General features: G+C 41.7%; 1 protein-coding gene across 1 annotated transcript in view; it reads right to left on the reverse strand.

The window, feature by feature from the left end:
- LOC137436513 (glutamate receptor-interacting protein 2) overlaps window positions 1-26,625 on the reverse strand; it is a 535,867-nt gene that overhangs the window by 406,380 nt on the left and 102,862 nt on the right. The window contains exon 8 of the mRNA XM_068130374.2: window positions 16,618-16,768. Within this exon, the coding sequence (XP_067986475.2) occupies window positions 16,618-16,768 (151 nt within the window). The remainder of the gene's footprint in view (window positions 1-16,617; window positions 16,769-26,625) is intronic.

Raw genomic sequence — 26,625 nt, forward strand, 5'->3', positions numbered from 1 at the left:
TGGGGACTAAAAATTAGTTTCGCGGCTTCTGCTGGACGAAACAGCAGAGCATGAAAGTTATAAGGCAGCCAGGAAGGCTGCAAAGAAAGAGGTAGCAAAGGCGCAGGAGGCATGTAGGAAAATGTTCGGAGAACGCTTGGATTCGGAAGAGGGTCAGAAAGCAGTATTCAGGTTTGCAAAGCAGATAGCGAAAGAGAGGTGTGATGTGATGGGGGTGAGTTGCTTGAAGGATGAAGTGAGACAAATCGTTGTGGACCCAGATGGAATTAAAGGAAGGTGGAAAAGATATATGGAAATGCTGTTGAATACAGAGAATGAATGGGATGGCAACATAGAGAGTAACCCAGTTTTAGGACCGGCAGAGAAGATAACTGAGGAGGAAGTTGAGGAAGCGATAAAAGCAATGAAGGGTAGAAAAGCGGGAGGGCCGACGGGAGTTGTGGGAGATATGTTGAAGGCAGCAGGAAGTTGGGGTGTGAAGAGAATGACAGAGATCTGTAATCTGGTGGTGAAATAAGGCCGCATTCCAGTGGATTGGGAACTGAGTACCCTCGTCCCTCTATACAAGGGGAAAGGTGACCCTCTGGAGTGTGGCTCGTACCGAGCGATAAAGTTAATGGAGCATGGAATGAAGGTATTGGAAAGGGTGTTGGAGAGGAGGATAAGGAAGTAAGTGAAGATCGACAAAATGCAGTTTGGATTTATGCCAGGAAGAGGAACGACAGACGCACTTTTCATTGTGAGGCAGTTGCAGGAGAAGTACATGGAGAAGAGGAAGAAGTTGTTTCTTGGGTTTGTTGATCTGGAGAAAGCATTCGATAGGGTTCCACGCAAAGTATTGACATGGGCATTGAGGAAGTTAGGAGTGGAGGAATGGTTGATCAGAGTAGTGATGGCAATGCACAAAAGAGCGCGCACAGCTGTAAAGATGAAGGACGGGAACAGTGGTGAGTTTGAGGTGAAGGTGGGAGTGCACCAGGGGTCGGTACTAAGTCCACTACTATTTGTAGCTGTGATGGAGGTGCTGGCTCAGAACGTAAAGGAGGGTTTACCATGGGAGTTGTTGTATGCAGATGATCTGGTGTTGATTGCGGAAAGTATGGATGGACTGAAGGAAATGATGAACAAGTGGAAGGAATGTATGGAGACAAAAGGTCTGAAGGTGAATATCGGAAAGACGAAGGTGATGGCAAGTGGTAAAGCATGTGGTGAGGTGGAAAGAACTGGGAAGTGGCCCTGTGCTGTGTGTAGGAAGGGTGTCAGAGTGAACTCCATTCAATGTACAATTTGCGCTGAGTGGGTTCATCAAAAATGTAGTGGTCTGAGAGGGTCATTTACCAGTGTGGCAGCTACATTCAAATGTAAGGTGTGCACAGAGGGAACTGCAGATGGAGGAAATGTTGAGTTGGATCTTGGAGACGGCGTGAAGCTGGAAGGTGTGAAAACATTTTGCTACCTCGGAGACATGCTGAATGAAGAAGGTGGATCAGACTCGGCAACGGTTGCTCGAGTGAGATGTGCATGGAAGAAGTTTCGGGAACTGAGTGGCGTGCTGATGAGGAGGGGTGTCGTTGAAGCTGAAAGGAAAGGTGTATGCTGCATGTGTGAGAAGTGTTATGATTTATGGGAGCGAGACATGGGTAATGAACGTAGAGCAGCAACGAAGGTTGGAAAGGGTGGAAATGCGAATGGTTCGACGGATGTGCTGAGTATCGTTGAGAGAGAGGAAGACAAATGATGAATTGCGAAAGATGATGGGAATAGAGCCTGTGATTGATGCTGTGAAGAGGAACTGGTTGAGATGGTTTGGTCATGTGTTGAGGAAGGATGAAAGTGACTGGTTGAGAAGAGTGATGGAAATGAATGTAGAAGGAAGTAGAGGACGGGGAAGACCGAGAAAGACTTGGCTAAAGATGGTGGAAGAAGAAATGCGGGCAAGGGGGTTAACAAGGAGAGATGCAGAAAATAGGGCAAAATGGAGAAGATTGTCATGGGGACCGCAAGGCTAACCCCTACTCTAGTAGGGAAAATGGCCTTTAAAATGCATGTTGTTGTGCATGTTGTTGCTGGACGAAACGGTTGTAAATTTCAGAAGTAAATGCTTTGTACGTTGAGGTAATATGTTCAAATTTCAGCAACGTCCATTTATGCATTCTTGAGTTTTATTTAGAAAACCCTCGAAAACACGTTGGTGTCTGTCCGTCCGTCCGCCCAAAATGTATTGGTGCTCATATCTCAAGGACTATACATTGAAACTAGCTGAAACTTGGAATTGACATTGGCCAATAGGTCTAGTTAATGGCTTTCGAAACAAATTCCACATAAGTGCTATAGTTTTTGCTTTAAAATTAAATATATATAAATAAATATATAAAACTAGAACGGTACTCAGTAGAGAGCATTCTTGGGAAAAATGCCAGGGGCATAGAAAAAGGTCCTTTTATATAAGGGTATGTGCCATGTGGCAAAGTATAGAAAAAAGGGACATTCCATAACTTGTAGAAAATGCCAAAAACACAAAATAAGTGGCATTCAAAAAATCTCTTGTTGCATGCTGGACTACCCTTGTGTTCTGGGGAGGAACCAAGTAATGCTCTCGAAAAGTTCATACAATGCAGCGCCAATTTGATTCATATAGCTGCATGAAGAAGTAAATGTATTTTATTTGCCAGATGTAGGGTGCTCCGCCCCCAGATGTAGGGCCAACAACATATTTTAGGGATTTCGCAAGTATCGTGCTATGCATGACATATTTTTTGTTTGTCTGTCTGTATGTCAGTCGCCTACAGGTCACAATTTTCAACCGATCTTCAAGAAACTTCACCAAATGGTATAGTTGGTTAAAGCAGAATAGCAAGAAGCCCATTGTTTTTGGGGTCAAAAGGTCAATAAGTCAACATAGTCCAAATGTCACCAACTTTGTCAAGTTTCTAAAATCCTCAATTTTCATCCGATTGACTTGAAATTTGAAGAGGATTTGCATTTATGATCACTGAATTCAACCACCAACTATTTTGAGGTCAACATGGCCAAATTTCTAAAATCCTCAATTTTTATCCGATTAACTTGAAATTTGAAGAGGACTTGCATATCTCGTCACTGAATTCAACCAAGTATTTTTGAGGTCTACATAGGCCAAAAGGTCAACATAGGCCAAATTTCTACAATCCTCAATTTTCATCTGATTGACATCTGACGACATATTTCTTGTTTGAATGTTTTCAAGAATATGCCAGCCCTTGTCATTTGTAAAAAATGAAAAAGAAAAGGTTAGATAAATTAAAAAACCAATGTCTCATCTTGGATGCCATCACACCTTGGGTAAACTTTGCTCACTTCAGGAGAAATATCAGGAAATAACTGGAAAAAACAGAAAATTAAATAATAATGGGTTCAACCAGACGTTTCGGTCTTCATCTATGAAGTACAGAATAATCATGTGCGAAATAATAATGGATTACTGCTTCCTCATATAATAATCATAACCTGGTGACCTCCAAGCAAATGTCTATGATCACTTGTTGAAGGAAATGTGCACATTAACATTCAGTGAAAAACAGTTGTGGGACATATTAATTGTCACCAATATTGAATATGCAAACAGATTGAATGTTGAAAGCATTAGTTTTACAAACTTCGTTCTATCAACAAACTTAAACACTGCGTGATTTGCCAGGAGTTATTTCATGATAAAATTTCAAACTTCTACTTTTTCAATCCTGAAGCCTCTGTTTGATACCGATTACTGATGCAAACAATTGCAATTACAATTTGCAGCTCCTCCATGAACCTTGTTCCCTGGAGAAATATCAACAGATGCTGGTCTTTGCTATTAACTGAAGTGAAGACAATTTGTGGCATAAGGAGCAGACAATGAATGTACTGAGCAAATACAGTGCATTCAGAAAGTATTCAGACCCCTTCACTTTTTTCACATTTTGTTATGTTGCAGCCTTATGCTGAAATCGTTTAAATTCATTTTTTCCCTCATCAATCTACACTCAATACCCCATAATGACAAAGAGAAAACAGGATTTTAGAAAGTTTTGCAAATTTATTAAAAAGAAAAAACTGAAATTTCACATTTACATAAGTATTTAGACCCTTTGATATGGCACTTGGAAATTTAGCTCAGGTGCCTCCCCTTTCTCTTGATCATCTTTGAGATGTTTCTACACCTTGATTGGGGTCCACCTGTGGTAAATTTAATTGATTGGACATGATTTGGAAAGGCACACACCTGTCTATATAAGGTCTCACAGCTGACAATGCATATCAGAGCAAAAACCAAGCCATGAGGTCGAAGGAACTGCCTGCAGAGCTCAGAGACAGGATCGTGTCGAGGCACAGATCTGGGGAAGCGTACAAAAAAATTTCTGCTGCATCGAAGGTTCCCAAGAGCACAGTGGCCTCCATAATTCTTAAATGGAAGAAGTTTGGAACAACCAGGACTCTTCCGAGAGCTGGCCCCCCAACCAAACTGAGCAATCGGGGGAGAAGGGCCTTGGTAAGAGAGGTGACCAAGAACCCGATGGTCACTCTGGCTGAGCTCCAGAGATCCTGTGTGAAGATGGGAGAAACTTCCAGAAGGACAACCATCACTGCAACACTCCACCGAACGGGGCTTTACCGATGGTCACTCTGGCTGGGCTCCAGAGATCCTGTGTGAAGATGGGAGAAACTTCCAGAAGGACAACCATCACTGCAACACTCCACCGATCGGGGCTTTATGGCAGAGTGGCCAGACGGAAGCCAAACAGTTCAATCTTGGATTCATCAGACCAGAGAATCTTGTTTCTCACAGTCTGAGTGTCCTTTCGGTGCTTTTATGCAAACTCCAAGCGGGCTTTCCTGTGTCTTTCACTGAGGAGAGCCTTCGGTCTGGCCACTCTACCATAAATCCCAGATCGGTGGAGTGTTGCAGTGATGGTTGTCCTTCTGGAAGTTTCTCCCATCTGCACACAGGATCTCTGGAGCTCAGCCAGAGTGACCATCGGGTTCTTGGTCACCTCTCTTACCAAGGCCCTTCTCCCCCAATTGCTCAGTTTGGCCGGGCGGCCAGCTCTAGGAAGAGTCCTAGTTGTTCCAAACTTCTTCCATTTAAGAATTATGGAGGCCACTGCGCTCTTGGGAACCTTCAATGCAGCAGAATTTTTTTTGTTGGTTTCCCCAGATCTGTGCCTCAACACAACCCTGTGTCTGAGCTCTGCAGGCAGTTCCTTCGACCTCATAGCTTGGTTTCTGCTCTGATATGCATTGTCAGCTGTGAGACTTTATATAGACAGGTGTGTGCCTTTCCAAATCATGTCCAATCAAATTAATTTACCACAGGTGGACTCCAATCAGGGTGTGGAAACATCTCAAAGATGATCAAGAGAAATGGGAGGCACCTGAGCTAAATTTCAAGTGTCATAGCAAAGGGTCTGAATACTTATGTCAATGTGATATTTCCGTTTTTTCTTTTTAATGAATTTGCAAAACTTTCTAAAATCCTGTTTCTCTTTGTCATTATGGGGTATTGAGTGTAGATTGATGAGGGGAAAAATGAATTTAAACGATTTCAGCATAAGGCTGCAACATAACAAAATGTGAAAAAAGTGAAGGGGTCTGAATACTTCTTCAATGCACTGTACTTTAAGCTCACAGAAATGATGGGGAAAGAAAACCCGGCACAGATTATTGATCGGATAAATATTTTAAAAATCAATGGCAAAAACAAAAAGGAGAACGAGGTTTCCTGTGATCGTAATATCAGTTGCAATAACGAATTACGAGATACATCATTACAACTCACATTCTGCTCCCTCCCTCCCCCCCCCCCCCCCCATTCGGTTACCCCTCCCCCACTACCCTCCAAACTCCCAAGTTCCCCATCATTGGAGGTATAATGGGTTCGGACTAAAACTAAAGAGCCATCTGGTGCAACACCAACAGAAGGCGTTGCATTGCACAGATCACTCACACAGAGACAACGAGCTAGCTCTTTCATCTGAAATCATGTGGATGTTAAAAAATAATCCTCTGGTATCTGTTTGCAAAAAAATAAGCCTTTGGGCAACAGATTGGCCATAAAAAACATCATGCTCCTCAACTAGGGAAGCGTGATATTCAGTGTATGCAAAGTGTGATGTCAATGACAAGCATCAGGTCAATACTAATAAAGGAAATGCGTGAAGTTAAACACAGCGAGGAGCTAAAGAGACTAAAGAGCTCATGTTAATAGGATGTGTACGTGGCACAGGTAAGATGTTTAATGCCCTCACACACACACACACACATATATATATATATATATAATCGTTAGATTAAATAAGACGCGGACGTAGCTTCAGGACGTCGATCTTTAATTGTCGACAAGCTTTCGACCAACAAAGGTCTTCTTCTGAGTCAGCCCCAAGTTCGACGGAAGATGCTGTTCTTTTTGAATATGTGGTAAATGAAACTATTGGGACACACACACAACTTGGGGCTGACTCAGAAGAAGACCTTTGTTGGTCGAAAGCTTGTCGACAATTAAAGATCGACGTCCTGAAGCTACGTCCGCGTCTTATTTAATCTAACGATTATATATATATATATATATATATATATATATATATATATATATATATATATATATATATATATGAGCTCACACATTGCCGTGCTCACAGCTCCAAAGGAAATCTCTTCATTGCTCCTTAAAATAGCATCATATAAGGCATCAGAGTGCATATAGGAATCGATATATTCTTCATACTTGATGAGTTTAGGACAACGATATATTTTTCATTCTCGGTGGGGTCACTCAGGTTGAATGCATGTGATATATATATATATAAATGAACTAAGGCTCATACTGGAGCTTCTACATGTCTCACAGGGCTGACATTGTGACTCTTTAATTTTACAGTTTTTTTTATCTTGTAAGCTATCTTTGGTTATTGTAAATTATTAATATGTATGCATGTGTAATTCAGCCATTCGCTGCCAGATATGATTTCAATAAACCATTTAGATTGATTGATTGATTGATTGATTGAGGACGATCGAGAGGTACGCACACTCGGCTCTGACCTCTCTGGCCTGGGTTTGAATCCCGACCCAGCTATAAACTGTCGTCCCGGTGTTTCGCATGCAGGGTGATTCATCAATGTGTGTGCCGTCTCTCGGATGGACGGTAAATGGGCATCCCCTCCGCCAGCAATTATTGGTGCATGTTAAAGATCACATGGTGTCCTTGGTGAAGAGCAGGCGAGCTATCGCTGGCACCATGAACAAAATCCAAATTATTTTCCTAACCAGCAGAGGGCACTGCATCAGCAGTACAGCCGTGCCCTCAGCCAATGGATGATACCCCGCAGTCTTGTGCTGAAAATGAACAAAGAACGAAGAAGACATATATCACATGCAGGACAAAGACATTCGATGTATGTAAAGTATGATGTAGGCATTCCCCCTCCTCCCACACAGCCACACACACAGCCACACACACAGCCACACACACAGCCACACACACAGCCACACACCCACAACCACACACACAAACACACACACACACACACACACACACACACACAACCACACACACACAGCCACACACACACAGCCAAACACACACAGCCACAACCACACACACACAAACACACACAACACACACGCACATACACACACACATACACACACACACACAGCCACACACACAGCCACACACACACACACACAAACACACAAACCCACACACACCCACAGCCCCACACACACACAGCCACAAACACATACACACACACATACACACACACACAGCCACATACTCAACCACACACACACACAGCCACACACACACACAGCCACACACACACACACACACACACACACACACACACACAGCCACATACTCACCCACACACACACACAGCCACACACACACACACACACAGCCACACACACACACACACAGCCACACACACACAGCCACGCGCACACAGCCACGCACACACAACCACACACACACACACACATAGCCACACACACACATAGCCACACACACACACATAGCCACACACACACAGCCACACACACAGCCAAAGACACACACAGCCACACACACACAAACACACACACACACACACACAGCCACACACACACAGCCACGCACACACAGCCACGCACACACAACCACACACACACACACACGCACGCACACATAGCCACACACACACACAGCCACACACACACACACAGCCACACACACACAAACACACACATACACACAAACCCACACACACACACCGGTAGACGGGGTTTTGCAATCGCTTCTGTGTGTGTGTCTATCTGTCCAGGCCATACCTTTTTTTTTTTTTTTAACCATTTTAACTTCTGTCTTAAAATGTTCAGCAAACAAACTTCATAATAAGAATATGGAGAAAATAATTAAAACAAGTACACATACATTCAAAGTACACCGCCCCATGCCAAATAATTAAATATGCTGCAGCGCGGCATTGCCGGGACGCCTCCGGCGCCCGGCAATACTGCGGTGCAGCTCATTGAGGCTGCATTGGGAGGGAGAGGTGTACACTAATTGATTGATTAATTGTATAATTAAAAACAATAAAAGATTATCACAAAATATTTTCATAATCAATTGGCTAATCGCATAACTAAACCACTAGTGCTTCATCCGAAGATGTATCTTTTAGAAATTTAATTAAATAAGTCATTAATAAAAAATTAAATAATTAATTGATTACTCAATAAATAATTAATCGATTAATCAATAAATAATTAATAGATGAAATGATTAATCAATAAATCAAAAATATCCTTGATAGCCACATCACTTGGTCACTCATGTCCAAATATTAGCTTCCCAGCTCAAAAGGTGCCTGAGATATTGGCCAAATGAGAAAGAAAATATATAAATGATTAATAATGAAAATAAATAAATAATAATCATAAAAAAATTAAATTATTAATCAATTTGGTCAGAGAACACATAAACTACCACTATTTCATCAAAATCTGTAACTTAAAAAAAAATTTTTTTTTTTGGCATTAATCAAATAATTAAATAATTAATCGATTAATTGATTAATTAATAAATCAAAAATATACTTTGCAGCCAAATCACCTGGTCATTGGCATGTCCAAATATCAGCTTCCTAACTCAAAAGGTGCCTGAGTTAATGGTCAGAAGAGAAGGGAAATTTGATTAATTAAATAAGTACTTAATTAAACCACCTTTAGAGGCCATTTTTCCCCGCAAAGCAGGGGTTGGCCTTTTTCGGGAACCGTGGTTGTTGTTGTTTTTTGGTCCCCTTTTTGAAGCAATGTTTTACGGCCGGATGCCCTTCCTGACGCCAACCCTTTTTGCCACCTTTAACGACAAACAGGGAATTACCAGTGAACTGGTACTCAATTAGCTGACCTCGGAAGGATGACAGGCTGAGTCAACCCCCCTGGCGTTAATTCAGCGATTGACCGGGATTCGAACCCAGGATCGTAGGATCCTAAGCCGGCACCCTAGCCGCTAGCCCAACACTTAATTAATCGCTAATAATTAAATAACTCCTCAATTTATTGATTAATCAAAAAAAAAAATACCGTTTTTGACAAAGGACTTGCTCACTATTGTGCCGAAATTTCAGCTTCCTAGCTCAAAGGATGGCTGAGATATCGTCCGGACAAACAAACAAGAAAGAAAACAAGTACACATACATTCAAAGTACACCGCCCCCATGCCAAATAATTAAATATCCTACATGACAGGCTGAGTCAACCCCCCTGGCGTTAATTCAGCGATTGACCGGGATTCGAACCCAGGATCGTAGGATCCTAAGCCGGCACCCTAGCCGCTAGCCCAACACTTAATTAATCGCTAATAATTAAATAACTCCTCAATTTATTGATTAATCAAAAAAAAAAATACCGTTTTTGACAAAGGACTTGCTCACTATTGTGCCGAAATTTCAGCTTCCTAGCTCAAAGGATGGCTGAGATATCGTCCGGACAAACAAACAAGAAAGAAAACAAGTACACATACATTCAAAGTACACCGCCCCCATGCCAAATAATTAAATATCCTACAGAGCGGCATTGCCGGGGCGCCTCTGGCGCCCGGCAATACCGCAGTGCAGCTCATTGAGGCTGCATTGGGAGGGAGAGGTGTACACTAATTGATTGATTAATTGTATAATTAAAATCAATAAAAGATTATCACAAAATATTTTCATAATCAATTGGCTAATCGCATAAATAAACCACTAGTGCTTCATCCGAAGATGTATCTTTCAGAAATTTAATTAAGTAAGTCATTAATAAAAAATTAAATAATTAATTGATTACTCAATAAATAATTAATCGATTAATCAATAAATAATTAATCGATTAAATGATTAATCAATAAATCAAAAATATCCTTGATAGCCACATCACTTGGTCACTCATGTCCAAATATTAGCTTCCCAGCTCAAAAGGTGCCTGAGATATTGGCCAAATGAGAAAGAAAATAAATAATTGATTAATAATGAAAATAAATAAATAATAATCATAAAAAAATTAAATTATTAATCAATTTGGTCAGAGAACACATAAACTACCACTATTTCATCAGAATCTGTAACTTTAAAAAAAAATTTTTTGTCATTAATCGAATAATTAAATAATTATTCGATTAATTGATTAATTAATAAATCAAAAATATCCTTTGCAGCCAAATCACCTGGTCATTGGCATGTCCAAATGTCAGCTTCCTAACTCAAAAGGTGCCTGAGTTAATGGTCAGAAGAGAAAGGAAATTTGATTAATTAAATAAGTACTTAATTAATCGCTAATAATTCAATAACTCCTCAATTTAATGATTAATCAAAAAAAAAAATATCCTTTTTGACAAAAGACTTGCTCACTATTGTGCCGAAATTTCAGCTTCCTAGCTCAAAGGATGGCTGAGATATCGCCCGGACAAACAAGAAAGAAAGAAAACAAGAAAGAAAACAAACAAGAAAGAAAGAAACCAGAGTGAAAACTGAGTACTCTCTTTCAGCGTGCGTCACTGCCGAGCCCCCTTTGGTGCCCGGCAATGACGATTTGCAATGCCTGGAGATGGCATAGGAAAGGAGCGGTGTACAATAGGACTACTGGGTCCGTAGCTTATCTGGCCCCTGTCCTATAAATGGTGTAATCCAAATTTGGTAGCATTCTGTCTGAAGGGTCTGGAGAAGAAGATTTTTAAAGGAATTTACATGGTTTTCCCAAAAAGGTGACTAAGTCCACCATTATGACACACTTCCAGTCATGTGATTGGCATAGCTTCTGCAATTTAACATCAGGACGATGTCCTAATGTTGTAAGCAACATTTGGTATCATTCTGACTGATGGGTCTGGAGAAAAAATGTTTTGAAAGAATTTATGAGATTTCTGAAAAAAAGGTAACGAAGTCGGACATTTTGACACAATTCTGGTCACATGATCGGCATGAATGAATGAATGATCGTTTTAAGGCCATTTTCCCCGCTAGAGTGGGGGTTAGCCTTGCGGGCCCCATGACAATCATGGTTCCCTGTTTGAGGCAATGTTTTTATGGCCGGATGCCCTTCCTGACGCCAACCCTTGGTCGCCTCTTACAATGTGCAGGGATACGGTGTACCTATTCTAAATCAGAGTACACACCTTGATCATTCATCCCACCAAGCTGGTACTCAATTTGCACGACCTCGGAAGGATGACAGGCTAAGTCAACCCCCCTGGCGTTAATTCAGCGATTGACCGGGATTCGAACCCAGGATCCTAGGATCCCAAGCCGGCACCCTAACCGCTAAGCCAACGCCAGGCTAAATTGTTTAGGTTGAAATTTAGGATTTATTTGGATAACGAAGCAATTTAGGTTGAAAATATATATATAATTCAAAAAAGAACCCCTCAGCACATACATACGGGAGGGGTAGGTGCAGACTGGAAGTTTGGGACGATTACACCTCACAACCACGTAATTCAAAACACCTCACCACCACGTAATTCAAAACACCTTACCACCACGTAATTCAAAACACCTCACCACCATGTAATTCAAAACGCCTCACCCCCACGTAATTCAAAACACCTCACCACCAAGTAATTCAAAACACCTCACCACCATGTAATTCAAAACGCCTCACCCCCACATAATTTAAAATACCTTACCACCATGTAAATCAAAACACCTCACCACCACATAATTCGAAACACCTTACCACCACGTAATTCAAAACACCTCACCACCACGTAATTTAAAAAACCTCACCACCAGGTAATTCAAAACACCTCACCACCACATAATTTAAAACACCTCATCACCAACTAATTGAAAACACCTCACCACCACGTGATTTGAAAACACCTCACCACCATGTCATTTAAAAACACCTCACCACCATGCCATTTAAAAACACCTCACCACCACATAATTCAAAATACCTCACCACCACGTGATTCAAAACCACCACCACGTTATTAAAAACACTTCACAACCACCGAAACAAAAGTTTCAGGGAGTAGTTCAGTCACAACCGACACTGCCCAGATATGTCGATATATAGATCAATGACTGTATGACTGTATAAAGTCATATGGTGTAATCCAAAATATAACTGTCATATGTATAAAGTCATATAACTTGTAATGACGGTATAAAGTTGCTGTTTTGTCATGGTTTACACCAATCATAATTCAAACAATCATAATGCACAAATGTATTTGTAATATACGTGATATTACATTTCATAAACAATTGACGTTGAAAACCTAAGTTAAAAAAAAAAAATTCCCCCAAAAATTCCCCCCCCCCCCACAAAAAATAAAAACTTGGAATTTTTTTTTTAATACCCTTAGGACATACCGACGGGAGAGGTAGGTGCATACCAGAAGTTTGAGGAAGTAGTTCAGTGACAACACAGACACTGCGCAGATATATATATATACGTATATATATATTGTTACGGTTGTCTCGACGGCCTTCTTCCCCTTATCAAGCGGGCATTAATCCCCTTGTCTTTACTGGCCTGGCGGAACCGAGACTTATTACGTCCTTTCCGGGCGAGCGCAAAATAGGGTTTCGGGACCAAATTCTCGCTCGTACCGAAGTACTCGCGCCGCCACGGAAACGAGGTAGCAAGCCTCGCACGAACCACGTGAGGTTGGAGTACGCCAAGCGGTTTGCGTACACGTGATCCGCGCAGTCTCAATTAATGGACCCCAATTTAAGCGGTTCTATTCGTGCCACGCTTAGTCAAATGGAGAAATCACGGGAACGATCGAATCAGGAAGAAAGAAAGAACACTGATTTAATGATTCCCACACGTTTTTTTTTTTTTTTTTTTTTTTTTTTTTGTTGTATACAAGATCGAGGCTCGTGAAAGAGCGAACATTAATCACACAGAAAGACAAACAGACACATAAAACAAATAACATCGGGAGCGGTAGACAAGATGGGGAGAGAGGGGGAAGGACACAAACAACATTTGAGAGCAGGGACCGAGAGACATGGAGACATCGAGAGATCTGTGGGAGGGAGAGGGCTTTGGGGGTGAGGCATGTGAAGGGGAGGAGGCATGTGAAGGGGGGGGGGGGGGTGGGAGAGGTATAAACATATGGACACTGCCAGGATTTCCAGGAAAGAAGTTGGAATTTCAAACAATGTGGATCTGGGGTGAATTAGTGGGGGTAGAAAAGATCAAGGTTATGGATGGGGGAAGATAAGAGATGGTGGTGAACAGCTGTTTTAAAGACCTGGAGGGAGGAGAGGGATTGAAGGGAGTGTGGGAGTTTGTTCCACAGGCGGGAGAAAAGAGGAATGAAAGAGTGAAGGTGAGCAGAGAGCCGAGATTTCGGCAGTTTAACCATCAGAGGGTTGCTGGCAGATCTTGTGCGACCTGTAGGAATATTTGGGGGACAGAGCACAGAGAGAGCTGGGGGAGCAAGGCCGGAGAGGAGTCGGTAGAAGACAGAAAGGCCACCTACCTGCCTGCGGTGAGTGAGTGAAAGGCCCTCAGAGATAGCTTCATCGCGGGAGATTCCAATGATTTTGAAAGCTTTGGATTCAACAGCGTGAAGCCGAGCCAGGTGTGAGGCAGGAGCGCCAGCCCATAGGGGAGAACAGTATTCCATTGAGCTGCGGATGAAAGCCTTGTATGTGGTGAGGAGCTCAGGTGTGCCGAGGAAGGACTTCGCACGACGGAGGATGCCCAGTCGGCGACTGGCTTTGGAGGCCAGCTTGGAAATGTGGTTTTCCCAAGAAAGATCATGGCAGATAGTGAGACCCAAAAGCTTGAGTGACAGAACTTCTTGGAGAGGATTGTTGAGAAAGTAGATGGAGGGTTGTCCAGTCGATCTTTTCGGAGAGACATAGTAAGAGAGTGAGATTTGTCAGGATTGAAAGACAAAGACAAAGTCAGGAGACGGGTGACACCGTCACAATTTCGGTCTTTGAGGCCGGCCGATAGGCACAGTGTGACCGGAAGGGATGAGGTTCTCCTGACCACGTGGTATGTCCAAGGTTCAAGGACGCAGGGACACAGAGCAAGCTTCGACAGTCTTAACTTATCCCTGGGACAACGGCCCGTCTCACACACTCACACAGGGGATTGCAGATGTCGATGTTCACCAACGCGCCGATGTGGTCATCCAGGATCGGCCCGGTCCGGCTCTCCGTGGTCCACGTGCGTCCCGCGAAGATGGTGATAGGTGAAGACCGGGGCTCGTAGCGCGTCTCTCAAACGAAGCAGATATCGGGTGGAACGGCAAGGGGCGGACTTTTTCGGTAAAGGGCGGTCTTTTACGGCAAAGGGCGGTTACTCAGCCGTTCTTATGGAAGTGCGGCAAGGCTCATCAAGCTCATCAAGCACCGCACATTCTGGCTGTATGTTCAACAACGAGCATGTCCTTTCCCGTAACTGGTGCAAGTCCTTTTAACTCTCCCTCTCCTCTGCGAGTCCTGTCAAGGGCTTTGCGCAGCGGGTTATATAGGTACGCCCCTCGAACCTTCTGGAACTCACCAGACTCTTCTCACCACGCCCTCTGACGCCACCACCTCTGAGCTCTGATTGGCGGCTCACGCTTACCGTCATCGCTTCTGCCGCTCCGCCTCGACTCCGCCCCGATCCTCCTCTGCCTCCCTCGTGTTAACTCGCCCAAAATGAACCAACGTTAACTGTATTGAGGTTACGGACGTAGGATGATCGGTGGCAGTAGGGCCTATTTTCCTGGCTTTACACAACGCAGAACTAACATAGGAAATGGCCTATTCTCACACATACTAAGAAATAACTATACTACAAATGAGGCTACATGTTGCTTGTGTGACTATCTATGGGGGGCAAACCTTTATCATTTATTGAACTCACTGCACAAACCTCAAAACCGTAACAATATATATATATAAATAATTATTGGGTAAAATGCCAGGGGCATAGAGAAGTCCATCTCAGAACACAAGGGTAGTCCAGCATGCACACGAGATTTTTTGAATGCCCCTTATTTTGTATTGCTCGACATTTTCTACAAGTTAGAGAATGTCACTTGTTTTCTCTTCTTTGCCACATGGCACATCCCATATAAATGGGCCTTTTCTATGCCCTGGCATTTTTCACAAGATTCATTTTAAATTCGAACAAAATGCATTTGTTCATCGGAAAAGACTCTATTCAAGACGATATAAATTCATCCCAGACAATTCAGCCCAGACAGGATTCAAACCCACAATCCCCAGCTTGGGAGTCTGATCTTTATCTATTACACCATTGAGCCAGCATGCTAGGTCTGTGTAATATTTTGAAGAGTTATAAAGAGTGTATTATATATTTTATATATTTATTTATGTTTGTATATCCAGTAGATATATATATATACGTATATACATACATATATATATATATATATATATATATATATATATATAATTTTAAAGCAAAAACTATAGTACTTATGTGGAATTTGTTTTGAAAGCCATTAACTAGACCTATTGGCCGATGTATATTCAAAGTTTCAGCTTGTTTCCATGTATAGTCCTTGAGATATGAGCACCAATACATTTTGTGTGGACGGACAGACAGACGGACGGATGGACAGACACCAACGTGATTTGAAGGGTTTTCTAAATATAACTCAAGAATGCATAAACGGAAGTGGCTGAAATTTGGAATATATTACATCAACGTACAAAGTATTTACTTCTGAAATTTGGAATATATTACATCAACGTACAAAGTATTTACTTCTGAAATTTGCAGCCGATTTCGTCCAGTAGAAGCCGAGAAATGCATTTTCAGTCCCCATGTAAAAACTGCATACAGAGAAACGATCCCTTATATAAAGGGAGGGGCGCTTTGTACCTCCCTTTGATAACTACTATCCTCACAAAAAGTACACTTCATCTTCAAAAATTATTCTCAGAAACACATGACTAACTGTCACTGAATGGTAAAATATGGAATAATCATGGCAGAAAATGCGCTCGTTAAATGGTGATTTAATGGTCAACACAAATGCTTTGTATTTGTTCTCAACGCTGCCTTCATATATTATACGTATTGTGAAGAAATCCTTCAGCTGACCCAATCTCTGCAATGCTACATATGACATACAAACAACGACGACCAACTCACCTGTCTGCTGCACTTCCCGCCCTCACGTTCTCAATAATAACTGCTTTTTGTCCCATCTCAAATGTCGTGGTGGAGAGTGCGATTCCCAAACTTGCTCCTGTTGTCTCCACCAGCTCCACCGTCATTGGGACTGATTCACTCCTCATTGTTCCTGAGCACAAGTGGTCGCAATGGGTTACTTATCCCCATTATATTTTATTACACAGACAATGAGCTTCATACAATGCACAAGTGGCAGAAGTTAGGCCACTTAGGCTCGAGTGGAATGAAACAGTCGACATGTGTCAAAATACAACATCACAGAAAAGTTGCCGTATGCAGGGATTCAAGGGGCAAGTTGGAGTGAGAAAAAAATAAGGTTGGAGAAGTGAGAAAAAAAATTTGAGATAAGGAAGGTAAGAGAAAGGTGTTTGGCTATTTGATGTTCCTATTTGAGTAAACGGTACATAGACTCATGATCCTGGGATCCCAGGTTCAAATGTCATACACTGTGTTTATCTGTCCAATAAGTCTACTAATTTTTTAATTCATAAAAAAGAAACACATGATAGTTCCTAAGGATGATTTCCCTCACCAAAGAAGTTCACAGCAAGTAATATATGTACAAGATGTTCCATGATCCTTAATTTATTGCAAAAATACATGTATAATGAAGAAAAGGGACAGTCCAGGAAAGTTAGAGAGAAAGGACAAAGGAAAGGTTATTTTAAAGGTAGAGAATGCATGGTGGAGGGATTCAAAAGTTTGTCATTTTGGAATTATTAACACTCAATTTCAGTTTCCCATAATGTCACTGTGACTCGGTGGAGTTCCGGAACATTCCAATATAGCTAATCGTTGTTCATTACAGTGAAAAGGATGTCAAACAATTATTACTGTTAGAGCCTAAGTGGCTGTATCTAAAAGGATCGATGCAGGTGCTGGAAGAGAAGCATTAAAGGTGATTGTGTGCGATTCATTCGGCATTTCAATTCTCCGAAAGGACAACGAACAGGCAAAGAGACTCAAATCCCAGATCACTGTTTGGATGAGGAAGAGTTAAAGGAGTACCAGGGACCTACTCCATGTGCAACCTACATCGAGAAAAACACGAGTTTTATGGTGGACGCAAAACTTTTTTTCTGAACGTTTTTTGAAACTTTTTCTTGACTTGAAAAACACGACGAAGGGTGGACCAAATAAATATAAAAACACTTGAGCCATTATCCCTACTAGCAACGGTACCCACCCTATGGGCGAGGCTTCAATTGGGAGGCCCAAATGAAAAGGCAAAATATCAGAAATTGAAGGCTTTTTTTATTTTAATCGATTCATATAAACATCCGTTGAATCATATCACACGCAAATCATCAAAATCTAAACAGTACATGGCGCCCATTTTGAAAAATGATTGAATTCTGAAAAACGGAAGCGGCCGCTTCACGTCTTTCTCAGTCGCACGTTTATGTGTGAAGAGTGCGCGCCGAATCTGTAACATGGAAGCGGCCGCTCCACCTGTTTCTCAGTCACTTTGCACACTCTGCCGTGTTACTTTGGAGCCGCACGTTTATATAGGAAGAGTATGTCAGGAGTCGATCTCGTCTCTCCTGGTACGTAGAATAAACAGTATTGTAGAATTTCAACAAAAGCCACATCACTGTTCATATCGGTAAATATTATTCCATCGTTTGGAAAAACTGGAAAATTGGAAAAACAATATAGCCTATTTTATTCCCAGGGGTCTCAGGAATACCCACCCAAAATATCGTTGCGATCGGTTGAGCCGTTTTTGCGGTACCTTCGAACGGACGGACGGACATTTGGTGAATTATAGTAAGATGATGATGTTCATGTTGATGTGGTTTAGACATATCTGGTGAAAGTTGATACCACTTTCGGGTTGACCAGAGAAATGCTCAGAAACTACACAACTCAACTCAACTACTACAACTTAGCACCTGAAAGGTGAACATATAAATAGCGTGCTGTATAACCCTCTACTCATAAGTGATACATTGTGCTTAGTCTTATATTGGAATCCATTGTAGACCTATGATAAATACACTTATTTAGCATTAGTTGATTGAATAGTTCACACCATATTTGTCAAAATGAGGAACAAACTTTATCCTAGATTCTCAGACTTTCTTTACCCATGGCCATGTTCAATTTGATCAAACCGTGGCTTGCACAGTTTTTATCATGAGGTATCCTTTTGTGATGACCTCTTGATACTTTTAATATTGGCATTGCCATGTTGATTCACATAACATAGGATACAGCAAAATTCACATAATTCTTCGTTTTCTTTCCGAGGATACTTCGCGGCTTGCCCTCCGCCATGTTATCTTCCGTATTTACAAGATCAGACCTCTGCTAAGCATTATTGCCTCTGGTGAAATATGAACCCCCAAAAGTAGGTGGCCCAAAACGATGTACTTCAACAAGAGTTGGTGATGGAATGATGTGTTAAAGATTGGAAAGAAGAATTCGAATTCATGGACATCAGAATGTAACTCTACAGGATAAGAAGACAACTAAGAAATAGAGGTCATGAGAGAGTCACTGCTTCCTGTTGGAGGTAGCCTTCAACTAAAGCTCTTTGACTCTGACATAAGATACATTAGCTCAAGTGACAGCTCATCACACTCACGTCCACTGAATGCTGCAATGCAATCCTCTGTCCCTGTATCCACAGCTCTCTTCACTGGGATCTCAGTCATGGTTAAGTGGATCTGAGGCTTCATAGGACTCAGGCAATGGTTTGACACATCGTCACCTTTCTATAGCGGCCATATTTGTGTTTCAGCTCTGCGGAAAAAAAATTGCAATTATGCATCTGCTCAGCTAGCACCATTCTGCTCCACTATGATCAAACTCCGATCAGCTTTGACTGCCAATGCTTCTGTGCAATGCGTTTTTTCTTGTATCTTTGGAGCCGTCACACCTTCCTACAGATGAGCAACTTTCTTGCATTAATGCAACACCAATGAGCACATTGTCTTTTCTCCCAGTGTGCCATGTTCTCTCAGTGTGCCATGAATGCATCATACATCACTCAATGTACATGCTTTTCTGACGTCTGTAAATAACAGCAATTAGTTTGGTAAATAGGTTCACATCTCCAATTGAAAAAGACATGCTTACTGTCAACCCTGCATGGACATATTTAAAATGTATCCCGGATGAGAGAGGTATGCTCCTACTTTTGTGTTCCATTTTAGTGCTATCTGGTATAATGGAACCTGACTGTCACTTTCCGTCATGTCTGCATCATTGTTTTTCCAAATTGTGCCTTTTGCTAAGTATTAATACTAGCAGGGACCCGTGGAACATCCACACAATATAAGATGTGACTTTCAGTGCTCAACTCTCCCCCTCGCCTCCTGACAAACCCGAAGTCCTCCAATCTGCGAACCCTAACTAATCAATCCCCTACCCACTTCAAACCTTGAAACCACCTCCCCACCCATCACGGTCTCCTGTCCAACTCATAATGCTGCAAAATATGAGCAATTTATATTCGTATGTAACCATTAGCAGGTTAATTGTGCCAATAAACGACCCAAAACTAATAATCTTCTTCCTCGTGCATATACAACATACACATCGTTAAAAGTAAATAATGACCTCAAATAATGGCCTGTGACACCTATCGGCATCGTTTTAACTGTCACTTTAGTCGTTTTACAACGAAAGGAAAACTTATAGGAAGGGCATGGGGATTGTGAATATGACAGCTCCGAAGATGTCTGACTTTGCATAGCAGTAAACCCCAACATGATGACCATATGATTTTTTTTCAATTGGAAATTGTGGGTGGAGTCAAGTGAACTGTCCAACCAATGGGTGGAACAGAATGTTACAGACAGACAAACAAGCTCATTATTATTATTAAGATCTCAATTAAATCAATGGTATTTCAAACATTCTACCTGATACAGCAAGCAATTATATGTTATAAAAAGTCATCAAAACCATTTAAAAGCAATCAAATTCATTTTCTATTGCAAGCAGTATACCGGAACAGTAAGCTCACGTTTTACACGTGTTCTGTTTGCGCGTTTTTGGAACTAGTACACCCGCTCACTACGGGAATGGCAGAAAGGGTCATTCATCTTTGGGGTAGCCTATATAGATTACAGTCGATCTATGGTCGGGTCTCAAGAACATTGTGTGTGTGTTCATTTACCAAGTATCTTGTGGAGAGATCATCAAGTGGCTTAAGCATTCGAGCAAGCACTCCATTCAAACCCGTTAAGGGAAATGCTAGCTAGCTGCTTGGCAAGTGAGCACAACCCGGGCCTTCTCCCTTTCAGTTTCGTGTTAAACAGCAGGAGCGAGTTTCAAAAGTTTGCAACGAAAAACACCACGTTAGCGGCAGGAAGGGTTATGCTATTAACACAACCCTTGTGGGGGTATATAGAGTACAGTAGATCTTCGCTCAGTTCTGTAAGTAAAACTTACCTCAAGGATGTCGGAATTCCTCCAAATTTCTTTATTTCGTGTTATAAACAGCATTAGCGACTGTTTAAAAAGCGAATCATACGTGTTTGTGGTTTTAATATTTTTACTTCTGGTAGAGGCCGTTGGGCTGTTGCTCCAACCAACACGCCATGATAAGCTATTTATAAATGTTGACTCAACATTTGTTCAAGGAGGAAAAATGCCTTGGGGAGGGAGGTGGGATATTATCAGTATTAATATTACTTGCGGACTTCCTATCTGGCCGTAGTCAACGTGTCGCACTGAATGGATTTCTCTCATCTCCCCTTCCTGTTCAGGCTGCAGTTCCCCAAGGCAGTGTTCTGAGCCCTGTGCTTTTTCTGGTCTTCATCAATAATCTCTCCGACTCTCGGGAAAATCCTCTCCATCTCTTTGCTGATGACTCCACTCTCTGCCGCTCCATTCCTCATCCCACAGATCGGCAGTCTGCAGCCTCCTAACTCTCTGCAGACCTGGACAATATCACAGACTGGTCAAACAAGTGGAACATGTTTTTCAATCCTGACAAATCTCACACTCGTATGATGTCTCTCCAAAAAGACTGACTGGCCAACCCTCTCAACTACTTTCTCAACAATTCTCTCCAAGAAGTTCTGTCACTCAAGCTTTTGGGTCTCACTATCTGCTATGATCTTTCCTGGGAAAACCACGTTTCCAAGCTGGCCTCCAAAGCCAGTCGCCGACTGGGCATCCTCAGTCATTCCTTGGCAGACCTGAGCTCGTCAACACATACAAGGCTTTCATCCGCAGCTCAATGGAATACTGCTCTCCCCTCTCGGCTGGTGCTCCTGCCTCACACCTAGCTCAGCTTCATGCTGTTGAAACCAAAGCTTTCAGAATCATTGGAATCTCCCGCGATGAAGCTGATTGTGAGGGCCTTTCACTCACTCACCGCAGGCAGGTAGGTGGTCTTTCTGTCTTCTACCGACTCCTAACTGGCCTAGCTCCCCCAGCTCTATCTGTGCTCTGTCCCCCAAATATTCCTACAGGTCGCACAAGATCTGCCAACAACCCTCTTCTGGTGAAATTGCCAAAATCAAGACTCTCTGCTCACCTTCACTCTTCTATTCCTCTTTACTTCCGCCTCTGGAACAAACTCCCTCACTCTCTTCAATCCCACTCCTCCCTCCAGGTCTTTAAAACAGCTGTTCACCACCATCTCTTATCTTCCCCCATCCAAAACCTTGATCTTTCCTACCCCCGTTAAATCACCCCAGATTCACTAATTTGAAATACTAACTTCTTTCCTGGAAGTCCTAGCAGTGTCCATGTGTTTTATACCTCTCCCATAAAAATGGATGGTTTAGGACGGTATGAAAGAGGTGATTGTACAGTTGATATGAGGACCAGGGAGTGATTGCTACATTCAAGGTGTATTATCTCCGAATAATATTTGCAAGCCTGGTGAAATCAACTGATAATGATCAGATGACTGTGAAGGAATTCTGGAAGGCCTTTACAATAAGGGATGCTCTATGGAATGTTTTGGAAGGAAGTCACCTGTTCCTGTATGAATGGTGTATGGGGGAAACTTTGCTTTCAAATTTGTTCACGACTACAAGGGTTTTTACCACCTTTAGAGGCCATTTTTCCCCGCAAGCAGGGGTTGGCCTTTTTCGGGAACTGTGGTTGTTGTTGTTTTTCGGTCCCCTTTTTGAAGCAATGTTTTACGGCCGGATGCCCTTCCTGACGCCAACCCTTTTTTTGCCGCAAAAACTACAAGGGTTTCATCGTGAATAATGATGTGTTGAAAGCACGACATAACATCATTGAATTGGCCACGACTGTCGGCTTTGATGAGATGGAGAAAGGTGATGTAGAGCTCTCAAATGAGGAGGAAACCAGGAGGAGCTCTCAAATGAGGACCTTCTGCTGCTGAACAAGCTACGCCAGTTGGATCTTAAACATTGTAATTTAAATAAAATAAACCACTGTAATAGTAAAAATAGTACAATAAGATGAGGATTGAGGGAGCACTCCCACTAACCTCAGCCTCTTACATTATTTCTTACTAGTAGCACGGGTGGGAGGCCATAAGCAAACAGGCAATGCAGAAACGGCGAATGCTAAAGCATGAAACCAATAAATTCCACATTCCTGTAGCACCTTCAGTCGCACGTCAGACATGGACAGCAAGTTCGTGAAGGACTTCCATGAAAAACGTACCCGTTCGCAAACAAACAGGTACGTGTGTTCCATTCCCAGTCAATGGTGAATCTGCATATGGCGATCCGCGAATTACACGTTTAGAACGTAAAACCTTCACTGCATTTCGTCATTCACTTGAACTCGATATCTCTTTTTTCATTCCAAGCAGCATATCTCCAATCACAAATACACATTAATGTAATAAACTTTTAACAACATTCGTGACATAAATAAATATTTAAATCCTGATGTGAAGTTCCGTACGGGTGGGTGAATACAATTACGAATTCAAAATCATTCTTGTATTCACTCAATTCCAATCATCTATTAATACTTTAACAAAACGATTAACACGATTAACGATTAAACATTACGATTGAATGACGGTTGTATTGGGATATTATCAAACCTGTGCATTGCCGTAGTCTGTCCACTTCCGCATTCGCGGCAGGTTCGTAATTCTCATCAAAATCTAAACAGTATTTGTAGAATTTCAATAAAAGCCGCATCAGTGTTCATATCGGTAAATATTATTCCATCGTGTTTGGAAAAACTGGAAAATTGGGAAAAAATTGGAAAAACAATATAGCCTATTTTACTCCCAGGTGCAGGAATACCCACCCAAAATATCGTTGCGATCGGTTGAGCCGTTTTTGCGGTACCTTCAAATGGACAGACGGACATTTGGTGAATTATAGTAAGATGAGGAAATTAGTTTTAATTTACACGTTCTTCATTTACACGGCTATCTTCAAGAACGCAACAATGGCGTAAATCAAGAGGTCACTGCACTGCATAAGGCATAATTAATGGCAATATGCCATTCAGATATTTATATATTTACAAAGATCCTTATTATAATGTCCCCCTCCACCTTCTTCCTTACATAGTCCATCCCAAAACAAATAGGACCATTTGCACACCACCTGGAAACTTTCTACTACATCCCTGTCAACCCATTGGGTTACGACCTATAAGATTTATCATTACAAGACCCATTGGAAATCATTTTTTAAGTCTTCCAACAGCAAGACTGTGGTGAAATATGTTGTATTGTCTCGAGCTGAATGAAGAGACTATCCGCGTGAAGGGATGATCTTGAGGGAGCTTATATAAAGTGTGTCCATTTGGTGTGCGAGGGGTGGCATACTGTATCCCAGTGCTGTAGACTACTGAGATTTAACAGGTACGTACAGTAAATGCTTGCTTGCAAGGAACTAGAAAGAGATGTATGCTTTGATTGCCTTTTTATGGAACTAATAAACTGTATTCTTGTGCTGTAGGAATGGTATGAGAAATAGTTCAATAAAGCCTCATTTATTGCAAGAGTTCTGAGTTTGATTCCACAACAAAGACAATGTACGTATTTTTGTGCTTTCACTACCCTTTTATACATGCTCTTATCATACCGGATACAACGTTACCTGCTATTTCTGCATGCACGATTCAAATGGAGGCAATCTTCTAATGATAACCGCATTTGGATTGTGTAAACAGATATTTCGATCAATGCATAAAAGTACAAAATCCATTAAAATAAATCTTCTTACACACACCTGTAAAACGTCATAAATGGCCAGAATCTGTAAGACTTACTGGCAAAATCACAAGAGTTGACATCTATGCTAACAAGGGATCAAACCTTCGGTCAAATTTTGAGTCACATAAAAATCCAGTGCGAATTCAAGAGTCTGAATCATCAACTGGAGTCTTTAAGACATTAATGACCTTTTATTAGCATCGCAGATTGTACTGTGCCACACCATACTTAATCCTGCTATGCATGGCCCCGAAATCCTGCTGTGCGAGGAGAGATAAAGATTCTTACACTGGTGATGAGGAGGTGATAAAACGGCAGAAACAACATAATTTGAAAGAGGAAATAAAAGGACAGAAACGAATTTGTGCGATGCACAGCAGGATTCACATACTTTGCTGTGTGAAAAAGGGCATAAATAGCAACATTCAAACGAGGTCATTGCAAAAATGGCCGAGCCTTGTGCACTGATTTTCTGCGTCAAGCAATGGTAACGAAACAGACAACGACCACACGCGTAAGGTGAGATGTGGCAGCCCAAGCCCAAAATGGGAAGCAATATTAAATTACACTGTGTACAAATAGCATTGACGTCATGAGAAGTTGAGAGAGGCCAAGTAAAGGTTTCACCTGGTAAAGTTTGCCCAGTCAACACATGACTCAAGTCCTCTGGAAGAGGACTGCCCAAGACAGCTCAGTCTAATGACCAAGCCCGTGGCCTCACAAGACATCACAAGACAATCGCTTAATTGCTAAAGTGCAATCTTTAGTCTGAAAAAAAAGGGTGAATGCCTGAAACACAATTCACAACTCATTTCCCAAGGTTTTAAGCATGCACTTATCGACTTTTTATTGATAACATCTATTGTTCCAGAAATGGATTTGCAATTCAGCATTAAATAGTAAAACTGTAAAGACATGCGACTTGCCAAGGTCGAACACCATATTCGAATGTGGGCAAAGAGCTTCTTATCTTCGCAAGATAAGCTGAAAGAAGAGCAGCAGTAGCCTGTCTGTTGCAGAAATGAAGAACTGTTTGACAAACAGTGGAACCAACTGCACAGTGGTATAGAGTAAGGTTCAGGGAGAAAGTGGGATCATTTATCTTTACCAAAAAGAAGATTGGTGTCCAACACACTGCCTTTATAGATGACGCGTTCTACAGGAAGAACAGACAAAAATGTCTGTTTGTCAAGAGTGTCACACGGCTTGAATGCTTGGGGGGAGAAGGGGCGTATTTGTGTGTCCTTGTAATTTGTGTGAAAGTAAACTGATGTCCTCCAATGTCTTTGTCTTGCATTTGATCCATGAACCTTAGATAAATGTATAAACAAACACACATGCATCATATGTATGTATGTACGTATATATATATATATATACACTCACTCACTCATCACCACTAGCATATGCATTGTACACGATGTCATACTCGAGACGGTTTGTGTGAGACCAGATGAGATCCCATTTAAAAAATAAAAAGTGAGGCCATCGACCTTTTTCTGATGTGAGACAGCATTTGTGCCTTCTGCCATGGCCTGCTGTCAAGACATGATGCTCAAGGTCTTGGACTCAAACGGCATCAACAAATGTGAAGTGGGTCAGAAGGGTAATATCCCACAGCAGAGAGCTGTCTGTCTGTACACTTTGTCACTATACAAACATGATTTGTATTCAGTGTTCACAGAGAGTGCTTGCTTTTATATCCCAGATTGAGAATGTCGTCCACTGACGACAGGTCATAGCTGCTGATAAAACAATATTGTTCTAAAGAGGGAAACTTTGTCAGGAATCGATTACAAAAAAAAAAGACTGGAGGATTTGCTCAGGGATTTCAA

This window comes from Myxine glutinosa, chromosome 11 (genome assembly GCF_964187855.1).
Source record: "Myxine glutinosa chromosome 11, kmMyxGlut1.1, whole genome shotgun sequence".
NCBI lineage: Eukaryota > Metazoa > Chordata > Myxini > Myxiniformes > Myxinidae > Myxine > Myxine glutinosa.